Below are 11,007 nucleotides of genomic sequence, written 5' to 3'. Positions count from 1 at the left end.
GCTAGATGTGGAACCAAAATATCTTTCCCCAGAGAATAATGCCCACCCCCAACAAAAATAAAACCAGCTCACAAATGTTTATGGATATTCCCAGGCCAAAAGTCCAGCCTGTGAAGAGAGGCAGCTCATTCTAGAATGGATGAGATCAGAAGAATTTCAGAATAGTTCCTGGGTCCAGAACTCAATGGGCTGAACACATGCTGCGCACGCAAAAACCGGGTTTCCATCCCCAGCACCTCATGGTCCCAGGCAGAGCCAGCAGAGATCCTGGAGCATTAAGCTAGAGAATCCCCTGCGACCCCCCGCCCCTCAAGATAAATCAAAATAAAAAAGATCATGTATCTACTCCAGTTTTCTTGAGTTGTCTGGCCAGAACCCATTTGGCGGCATGGCTGACCTAAGGTCCTGCCCCATGTCATACAAGCCTGAGACATTGTCCAGATAATCCTGCTGGATCACCCTACCCTCCTCACCTGGGGGTTGACCCAGTCCTCTCCATGCTTAGGTTTCCAGTGACAAGAGGGACAGTGACACAGGAGCCTGAAAACACAGCTCTCCAGAGCCTGGTTAGCCCTGGGCCACCCCATTTTGTCATAGGGATTTCTAGCTAGACACTGGTTGGCAGGGATGGGGCTAGGATTGGCAGCGGGGCCCACGCCCTGTGGATGGTTCTGGTTTAAAGAGTCGAAGGCCGCTGCTTGGGGGTCTGCTTAGGGGTGCAAGACCCTCCTTGAAGCCAGGGCCTCAGTATTAAAAATCCAGTTCTGCCTTTCAGTTTCAGGCCCCAAACTTCCTGGGGCTCCAGGAAGGGGTCCCCCATGTCCTGGGGAATTGGGTCCCCTGAATCACAAGGGGAGCTGAGTCGGCCTCTAGGCTCTCCTTGACCACCACAGGCATGAGGCAGAGTTCAGCCCCTGGCTCTGCTTTACTGCCCCAAATAGGCAGTGTCAGACGGCCCAGTGGTCAACAAACACAGGCTTTGCTGGCATCGGTCTAGTTCAGAAGACCAGTCCTGGTGTCCCCGGGGAGCGAACCTTTGACCATCAGGAATGACTCACAAGGACCCTGTGCAGGCCTGATGGAAGGCCTCAAGCCCTTTGTTTCCCAGAAGCTCAGCGGACAGTGGACAACAGTCTCGGGCCAAGCTGGCCACACCCAGCACCCGTGCCAGGGATAGCTCAGGCCCTCCCGCCCAGCAGCTAGAGTCTGCAGACACGACAAAACACTGGGCCACACAGCTGCCCTGGGAATTGAAACGTTTGTTTCCATGAGATCATACTGATTTATTAGGATGATTGGCACTGGGAGCCCAGGCGTGGGTGGGCCCTAGGCAAGAATGGACTCCTCACCAGGGACAGCAGCTCTCCTGCTCCAGGGCAGCAGGCGCTCCCAAGGCTGGCCACCAGGGGCTGTCATCCTTCAGGAGGGAGACGTGGCTTCTCCCCCACCCCCACCCCCACCCCCACCATGCATTACCCTATCCAGGCCTCTTCCTCCCTGATGCATCTAAAGGGCTCAGACTGATGGGAGGAAACAGGCCCCTCTCCTAAGGCACCTCCCCCGCCACCCCTGCCTTTCTGGAGTGGACCTGCCCGGAATTCAGTCTTAGATTCTGGGATCTTAGGCTGGCATGGCTGAGGATGAAGTGGGGGAGGATCTTGGTCTTGGTCTAACCTGACCGTGAGTGCTGCTCTGGGGGAGCGGGTAGCTGTGGGGGTCCCAGGCATGGCCTTCTGCTTGGTTTGGGCTCCCTTGGCTCCTCCTGCCCCCTGTTTCCTGACCCAGGCAGATCAGGGGCTCTTAGGAGAAGTTCTGGAAGTCAGAAGTGGGAGGAGCCTTTTCCAGAATCCTGTAAGAGAGCAGAGAGAGGCTTCAGATGTGACAGGACGGGGTGGGGTCCCTTCACCTCTCAGAGAATGACACAGGCTACTCTTGGGCACAGAGGTGGGAGATGGTGTCCAGAGACAGCTCTATCACATGACTGAGGCTGGCAGGGAGAAGGCAGGCGGTCGGGCCTGCCTGTGTGTTAGCAGCCATGAAGGGAGCATCCTAAGCTGCCCGTTAGTGCATTTCTGCCACCACAGGTCCACCTTTCAAATGGGAAGGCAGAGGACCAAGGGCAGCTGGGGGCGAGAGGACAAGTCTGTAAGACGAGCGTGGGGCTGCTTCTTCCCACACCCACCCCTATGCCTGTCCCTGGGAATGGCCCGTAGAGGGTCGGCAATCACCAGTGATAGGAGAGGTCGGGTGGGGCTGGAACAGGGGCTGGGGGAGGTGAGGGGGTGGATTCCTTTAGGGAAAGGGACTCCTTTATGAGCCGAGGGTCAACACCCTGCATTACCCAATCAGAACTGCTGGGATGACAAGAAGGCCAGCTCCGAGGAGGAAGGGGAACCCCTTCATGAAGTTCAGGGTGGCTGGGTAGAGGGAGTTGAAGATGCCGGAGGCCATCAGCATGGCCAGGCCATTCACGCAGGCCACGGCAGAGAAGAGAGCACCTGTGAAGACACCAATGCCACAAGCTGGAGTTCGAAAGACCCAGGTTCAAATCCTGCACCACCACCTTGCAGCTGTGTGGCCTGGGGCATGATACCAAACCTCTCTGAATCTTCCCTCTCTCAGTGGTCAATCCTATCACAGCACCTGTGCGCAGTTGTATGGCTCTAATGAGATCAGAGATAGAAAGCGCCTGGCCTGTGGTGCTACAACTCAATGGCTACCCGGGCTGGAGAGAGATTTTTCACTTTCTTCTCTCTCTCATTTGCTTTTGTTTTGTTCTGGGTTTTCCCAGCAGTGCCAGGGGCCACCAGGGCTATAGCCAACGTCGCTAAATACAGAGAGTTCCTATTTCATAAGCTCTTGATAACTTTAGCTGGTGTGGAAAGCACCGACCACAGAGCCTGACCCTCGAGAGGGAACCAGTTAATAAAGGCTGTTCTTCTCTCCTGTTCCCCTGGCCTCTCTGGGCATAGTGAAGATGCCAGAGACAACTTGGAACTGAGTGACTCAGGCTACAGGGGTTCTAAGGACAATGGAACCCATGGTGGCTCCAGTGTCTGTCATCATCATATCCTCCATCTATGGCAGATGGGGCGGGGGAACTGGAGGTATATGGCATGAAGCTATTCTATATGATCTGCCTGCAAGAACCCAAGTTCTGAAAACAGAGCAACCACCGAGCAGAAGCTGAGATGGAAGTCAGCAGGTTGTCGAAGCTGGAGGGGGTTGCAGCTGTGTCTGAGAGCAAATACGTCACTGAGGCAGGAGCGATAGAACAATGAGGAGGATGCTTGCCTTGCACGCAGATGACCTGGATTTGATCCCTGGCATCCTGTATGATCTTCCAAGCACTGCCAGGAGTGATTCCTGAGCATAGTGCCAGGAGTAACCTCTGAGCATCACTGGGTGTGGCCCCAAAAATAAGAGAGAGAAAGCGAGAGCGAGAGCGAAAGCGAGAGAGAGAGATTAGATGAGAAAACAGCCCCAGAGCAGGAAAATAACTGTTCAAGGTACCACGCACAGGTCAGGGGTGACAGAACCTGGAAAAATGCCCAGATCCCAAGGCTACTGCCCAAAGCAAACCTGAGGGCCAGAGAGATAAAACAGGGGCTTAGGCATTTATCTTGCATGAGGCTGACCCTAAGTTTGACATCCCATAGGGTCCCCTGAGTACAGAGTCAGGAATAGGCCTGGAGAATCCATAGGTATGATTCATTCTCCCTCAAAATTAGAAACAAACAAGCAAACACCGACACCCCCATGGTTGCTCCTGTTCTTGGGGCTTATAGACATGGAGGACCAGGGCAGCAGGGAACAATGGCCTCATCACATCCATTTTACAGATGGAAACGCAGAGGTCCGAAAAGAGGAAGTTCTCTGTCTGTATGATGCAGAAGAACAAAGTCAGGCTCTGCCGACCGCAACTTCTAACTCAGGTCTAAGACCTAATACTGTGGGGGTCGAAGCAATAGTATAGTGGGGAAGGTGCTTGCCAAGCACCCGACTGACTGGGGTTTGATTCCCGACATCCCATATGGTTCCCCGAGCATCTCAAGGACTACTTCCTGAGTGCACTGCCAGAAGTTACCCCTGAGCATTACTCAAAAAGTAACAAAAGAAAAGACCCAACACTGTGATGTTCTCAGAGCCACGCCCTGTCATAGCTGCTCCCTTCTCCAGGCTGTTAAGGGGTGGCCCAGTTCACAACTGCCCACGGCCCGGAGTGCATGGAACCCAGTGCCACGTGGCTCCTGACACTCACCGTGCTCAGACTTGCTCACCAGCTTGGAGAGTTTGGCCCGCAGGATTGGTGTGATGACCAAGGACAGGAAGAGGAGCCCATACCCTGTGGGAGAAAAGCACCATGAGGGGAGAGGGGCTGGGAGGGGGCTGGGAGGTCAAGGACCCCCTGCAGGCCGCTGCTACTCTCCAGGCCAATGCAGGAAACACTTCCGCCCAGGTCATGGAGACGATGCAGATCCAGGGGGAGTGGACAGCAACCTCCTCAAAGCTGGGCCTACTCGGTTACTTCCGAGCTCACTCTCACTCGTGTCCTGTCCCTCACTTACCGAGTCCTTGGCTTGGATATGGCAGAGGACAGAAAATGAACCTGGGCCTTGCAGTCGCCGCTGAGTTCAAAAACTAAATGCCATCACAGGGACTATAGACACTTCCCTTCCTGGGGACGCCCCTGTCTATAAAACATCTTCATCAAAGGCTGGGGCAATACACAGCAGGTAAGGGGCATTTGCTCTGCATGTGACACGATCCCCAGCATCCTTTATGGTCCCCCGAACCCCACCAGGAGTGATTCCTTGAGATTTGTTTTTTGCTTTTTGTATCACACCCAGCGATGCTAAGGGGTTACTCCTGGCTCTCCACTCAGGAATCACTCCTGCAAGTGTTCGGGGAACCATATGTGATGATGGGGACTGAACCCAGGTTAGCTGTGTGCAAGGCAAACACCCTACCTGCTGTACTACAGCTCTGGCTCCAGGAGTGATTCCTGAGTACAGAGCCAGGAGTAAGCCCTGAGCAACGCTGGGTATGGCTCAAACCCTATCCCCAGCCTAAATAAATAAAATGTCTTCACCATAGCATGGTCTGCAGCTGCAGTGGGCTGGAGTGTCCCCCATGCCCAAGATATCAATTCCGAATCCCTGCAACCTGCAGATGTTGCCTTATTTGCACAATGGCTCTGTGGAAGGGATTAAGCTCAGGAACCTGCACGGGGAGATGGGGCCTTCCGTGCCAACACAAGAGCCCAAGAGCCCATGTGAGAGGGAAGTGGGGGCAGAGCCGACCCAGACAGCAAGGAGGAGGCAGAGGAGGGGGCAACGCAACCCTGCAGGCAGGAGACTCTGAGACGAGCCCAGGCAGGGGGACAGCTGGGCCCCTCTGAGTGTCCACAAGGAAGCTTGGGCTGGCTCATACCGTGGCTCTGCTGACTGGGGGGTGGCCCTCAGAAGGGTGAGGAAACACTCTCCTTGGGTCTGAGGCTGCCTGGTGTGTGGGCATTTGATCCGCTTGACGAGACAGACTCCGAGAGACAGCAGGAAACGCGCGTCTGAGTCGGAGTCTCTCCCCGTGTGTCAGGTAGGTGCGCACAGACATTGCTTCTTGCCCAATGCCTTCAGAACTGACCACTGTCTCCTCAGTCAAACCACCCTCTTCCAGAGCTCTGGGCCGGGCGCAGGGGACGTGGGGGTGATGCAGTGGCAGAACTGATGCCTTCCATGTGTGAGGCACCGGGTTCTATCCCCAGAACCACCAAAACGTAAGAGGATGGTGGATCTTCCCAAGTGGGTCTTTTTTGAGGACCTCAAGGCCCTTTCAGGCGACAAGTTCCAATCTCTGCCTGCTGAGGGTATCTAGGAAAATCATAGCCCCCCATAAGTTGGAACTGAATCTAAAACCAATGAGAGATGTTGTGGTGACAGAGAAAGGTATTTTGTCCCTTTTAGCTTCTCTGTCCAAGCAAGCAGTTGAGAAATCTGTGACTGTGGGGCCAGAGAGATTGTACAGTGAGTAGGAAGCCTGGGTTCGCTCTCTGGCACCCCCAAGCCTGGTCAGCAGTGATCCCTGAGCAGTCAGGAAGGAGCTCTAAGCACCACTGGGTATGAACCAAAACACTGCACCTCCCCACAAAAATCTGTGATTTGAGAATCACAGGTTCACTGTACCAAGCTGACTAGGACTCTGTCAAAATAAAACTGTCCCTTAAGGGGCTGGAGTGATAGTTTAACAGGGAGAGGACTTGCCTTGCATGTGGCTGACCTGAGTTTGATCCCCAGAGCCCCATATGGTCCCCCGAGCACTTCCAGGCATGATTCCTGAGTGAAGAGCCTAAGCATCACTGGGTGTGCCCTAACACCCCCCCCCCCCATCTGTTGTTAAAAAAAATTTAATTTCCTGGGCATTTCAATAGTATAGCAAATAGGGAATTTGTCTTGTGGGCAGTTGACTCAGATTCCACCCCTGGCACTCCAGATGGTCCCCTGAGCCCACCAGAAGCCCACCCTGAAAACAGAGTCAGGAGTAAGTCAGGAGTAAGGCCAGAACACAGATGGGTATGGCCCCCAAGCCAAACATTTAACTTCCCTTTTAGTCTCTCACACCCTTCTCACCAAAGAAAAGGAGGAACTAAAGTAGGGATTTGAGAGCTATGGTTTGAGAAGATGAATTTTTAAACTCTGCTGGAGAGATAGTACAAGCAACCAACCCAGGTTTGGTTCCGGGCACTGCCAGAAGTGATCACTGAGCTCTGCCAGTTGTGGTCCAAAAACCAAAATCAAACAAGTGAACAGGAAAAAACAAACAAACAAAAAAAAACAACCAAGAAGCTGATCAGGGATATTTGAGGGAGGTCCTATGACACTTATCGGAAAAGTGAGCATTGGGCATTAATGGCACGGACTTTGTTTAAGAACATCCTGAACACACGCTTTGGGAGGCCAAGGAGTGAAGCCATTAGTGTATGAGCCATACTTGTGTCTTTTGCTCTCTTACTAACATTTATGACTGATAATGCAGAATGACTGGTTATAAAAGAACCAATCTTTTTGTTTATTTGTTTTGTGCCACACCACTGGCCCAGCTCAGGGCTTACTCCTGCCTCTGTGTTCAGGAATCAGTCCTAGCAGTGCTTGGGGGACCACATGGGATGCTGGGGATTGAACCCAGGTCGGCTATGTGCAAGGCAAACAATGTGCAGTTGTACCATCACTCGGACAACAAAGATGGCTTTTTTTTGCGGGGGGAGGGCGCTTTTTGGGTCATACCCAGTGATGCTCAGGGGTTACTCCTGGCTCTGCACTCAGAAATTACTCCTGGCAATGCTCAGAGCATCATATGGGATGCCAGATCAAACGCAGGTTAGCTGTGTGCAAGGCAAATGCCCTATCCACTGTATTATTTTTCCTGCCCCAAAGATGGCATTTTTTATGAGGATTCTTAATTGTCTGTCCTCTGATGCTGGAAGTATGATGTTCCCAAAGAAAGGTTCAGGTACAAACCCCATTTGTAGGTAGTAAGTGGCTGCCCCCCAATTTTCACCAAGCTCCTTCAGGAGAAACTCTGAGCCCACACTCTTTACCTGTGAACATGAGGGGCGTGATTGTGGCAAAGGCAAAGACCACCATCCCCAGGATGTTGAAGGCCAGGCCAATCTCAGCCACCCACGTGTCGGCCAGGAAGCACTGCAGAAGTCGCAGGCCCACCAGGCTGGTGAGGTAGGTGACGTGCTGCGCCGCAGATCCATAGCCAATCAGCTTGGAGTCCCAGCAGAGGGGCGCACTCAGCTCATAGAGGGTCAGGATGTCCTGCGCCCCGAAGTGCACCGTGATCACCACGAAGATGGCCAGCGAGTACAGGGCTAAGTGCTTCCTGGACTTGCCCGGACCTGGAGTCACGTAGAGCTGAACAATGGATCGATGGTGACGGAGCGTGAAGAGCTGAGCTGATGTGGGCTCCTTCACGGTCTCGCCAAAGCAGAACGCTGCGTACAACGTCATGGCTATCAGCAGGGCCAAGGCCAGCCAGAAAGGGTTGGCATAACCCTGCGCCCGGAGCCAGTGGCCTCCAAGCAGGCTGGCCAGCATCCCCGCCACCCCGATGCATGCTTCTAGCAGGGCCATGCGGATGGTACGGGTGCGGCTGGAGCTGACATCGGCCACGGAGGCAAAGCTAGCAGCCAGGAGGCCGCCGAAGTCACCAAAAAGGGCGCACACGATGCGGCCCAGCACGAAGAAGCCAACATGGAGCTCCAGCTGCACCACGAGGATAGACAGCAGGGCCTGGAGCAGCAGGCCGAAGGAGGCCAGCACCAGCAGTGGGCGGCGGCCCACACGATCACTCCAGGCGCCCAGCAATGTGGAGGAGAAGATCCCCACCAGGAAGCCGCCCAGGTTCATGTAGAGGGTCCAGTGGGAAGTAAGGGTCTCCACTTCCTGTGAGGATAGAAATTTTACCAGGGTGCAGTTCCTCCCTCTGAGCTGCCCACCCCCCAGACCCCCACCATCCTGGGATACAGACACACTCTCTGGAACCCTAAATGGAGAGAATTTCAGGGTAACTCTATAAAGTTAACACCAGGGTGCATCGTGGGAAACGGATCAGTAACTCACACTTTACTTTGTCTATGGGTAACTCTCAAGGTTTTGTTTTATTTAGTCCCTGTGTTTTTTTTTTTTTTTTATCTTGGGGGTTGGGCAATCCTGTGGGTGTTAGGATAGGGTCACTGCCCCCAATACTGGGGTAGCTCTGGGGTCAGCTGCATGCATGATGAATGCCTTAACCCCTCTAGCTCTTGGTGTCCGTCCCCCAAATCCATCTGCCTTAGTTTCTAAAACTGTGGGTGGATCTGTATAAGGGATCGCATAACCAAATTGGGGGAGGGGGGGACATAGAAAAAAAATTGGCATAGTAAAAAGTTGCTAAAAGTTCAATAGCCAAAAATTAACTCAGAGTCACTCGTGTAATGAATCCGAGGTATCTCTGGCAGAGTTCAGTCCTGCTGCAATTCTCAGCAAACGGGGTGCATGCGGTCCGGAGCTCGTGCAAGTTTGGGGTCTCCCATCCGGCACTTTCCCCTGGGATTCCCCGACGCCCAGTTCGCGCTCGGGTGCGCCCTGCCATTCCGTGCAAACGCTTGAGCCTAGGGTCCGCCTACCCCCCCCCCCCGCCCCCCGCTACCTGCATGGTGGGGTCCGCGCTGTGGTTGCCGCAGCCGCCCCGGTCGCGGGTGCCATTGTAGCCCAGATCGGTACTGAAGCGGTGCCACAGGTACTGCGTGGTGAGCGGGCCCTGCAGGACCAAGGCGAAGTTGGCGAGGAAGACGAGCGGCTCCACGGGGGCCCGGCAGCGCGCAGCCGCGCGGGGCTCGCGCTGGGGGTCGGCCGCGTCCATGTACGCGCAGGGGGAGGGCTCACGGGCGGAAGGCAGAGACGGCGCCTGTTTTAAAGGCCAGCGGGGCGGGGCCTGGAACTGTCCTGCCCCTCCGCGCTCCGCAGGGCTGCAGCGGACAGGGCTATTCCGCACCCCTCGTTCTCCCCCACCCCTGGCCCTCGGGATGACCTCAGCCACCAAGTGCGAGGGTACCGCCCTGCAGCCCCAGGAACGCTCCGAACAATCACAGAAATATAAATAATTAACATGTATCGATCGCTTACTCCGCGCTGTACTCAGCGGTGCGCCCAGCGATGATACTGTATCTTCTAGCCACTGGGGACAGCCCGGATCTGCAGACTAGGAGGACAAGTGCCACAGACCCCGTGCCTCTGCAGGCTCGCGGTGCGGAAGTGGAAGTGCAGTGCTGTGCTCCTGGGATGTGCCTCGCAGCTGCGAGGCTCTGCTCGGAGTGGGGGTCTGGGAAATGTCTCTATCCACCGTGCAAACGTCCTAGGGTCTGATTACCTGATTCTAAATACTGCCTGCGACCTACCTAGACCCTCTAGCCCTTTGGGACCACCGCAGTACATTTGGTCTGTAGTTGACTGACACATCACTAGCTGACACATAATAATGGTTGTTTCACCCCTTGGGGTCCTGGGAATCGAACCTAGGTTGGCTACATACAACCCTACCTGCTATACTATCATTTTGGCCCCTTCACATTAAAGCTGCAGACGAACAGGTCTGGGTATGTTGTGAGGACCTGTGGTGACCCACAGACTGTCACCTATTCCACTCCTCCATGGCCTTTTCCTGCCTAAGGGGGCTGGTTTCTGGGGCTGGCACCTGACTCTGATGTCTTGGACAAGTGATTGGTGGAGAAGCAGGGAGGCCCTTGGGTGTGACCCTACATTCCTGGGTAATTCTACAAGAATTGGACCAGGAGGCATTGGGCCAGAAGGCAGCCACGCCTCCTGTCTGGGCCTATTTTATTACAGCCGTGTAAGGTTGAAAGCAGATGCGTGTCTGCCTCTCCCCTCATTATTAGAGCTAGAGGGATAACTTAAAGGGCTGGACCCATGTTTTGCGGTCGGAAGACCAGATTTGCTCTCAGACACCACCTGGAGCACCACTGGGAGTGATCCTGGAGTAGCTGCTGAGCACTGTTAGGTGTGACCCAAACTCCCACATGCCAAAAAAAAAAAAAAAGGGCAAAAATTGTGGACTCGAAGGGAGCTAGCTCAGAGGCTTGACCAGATGTGGAAGGGGCAGTACTGAGAGTGGCTATTTTCCAGACACTGGGCAGTTCACTGGAGTTTTCCTTTTCTGGGTTTTAGCTTGTTTTTGGTTTTGGGCCTACACGTGGCAATGTTCAAGGCTTACTCTTGGCTCTGTGCTCAGGGATCACTCCTGGCAGAGCTCAGGAGACCATACAGGATGCTGGGGACTGAGCCAGCTGCATGCAAGGCAAGTTCTGAACTGTCTCCTTAAAACTGTCTCCAGCCCTTTGAATCCTATTTTTATAAAGGGGTCTTACCGTCTGGTGCTAGGAGGTCAGGGTCACACGCAGAGGTGCCAGGGAACTACGCAGAGTTGTGGACCAAATTCAGGGCCTTG

General features: G+C 54.2%; 1 protein-coding gene across 1 annotated transcript; it reads right to left on the bottom strand.

Moving 5' to 3' along the window:
* Window positions 1-1,481: 1,481 nt before the first annotated feature.
* Window positions 1,482-9,428, bottom strand: SLC46A1 (solute carrier family 46 member 1). Its single transcript, XM_056126871.1, has 5 exons — window positions 9,193-9,428; window positions 7,595-8,447; window positions 4,262-4,345; window positions 2,342-2,498; window positions 1,482-1,849 (listed from the first exon to the last, which is right to left on the bottom strand). The coding sequence occupies exons 1-5, from the start codon at window positions 9,403-9,405 to the stop codon at window positions 1,801-1,803; spliced, it is 1,356 nt and encodes a 451-aa protein (XP_055982846.1). The 5' UTR covers window positions 9,406-9,428; the 3' UTR covers window positions 1,482-1,800.
* Between the last annotated feature and the right edge of the window lie 1,579 nt (window positions 9,429-11,007).

The sequence above is a fragment of the Sorex fumeus genome, unplaced genomic scaffold (genome assembly GCF_029834395.1).
Source record: "Sorex fumeus unplaced genomic scaffold, SorFum_2.1 ptg000063l, whole genome shotgun sequence".
NCBI lineage: Eukaryota > Metazoa > Chordata > Mammalia > Eulipotyphla > Soricidae > Sorex > Sorex fumeus.
This window is presented reverse-complemented; position numbering and strand designations above follow the sequence as displayed.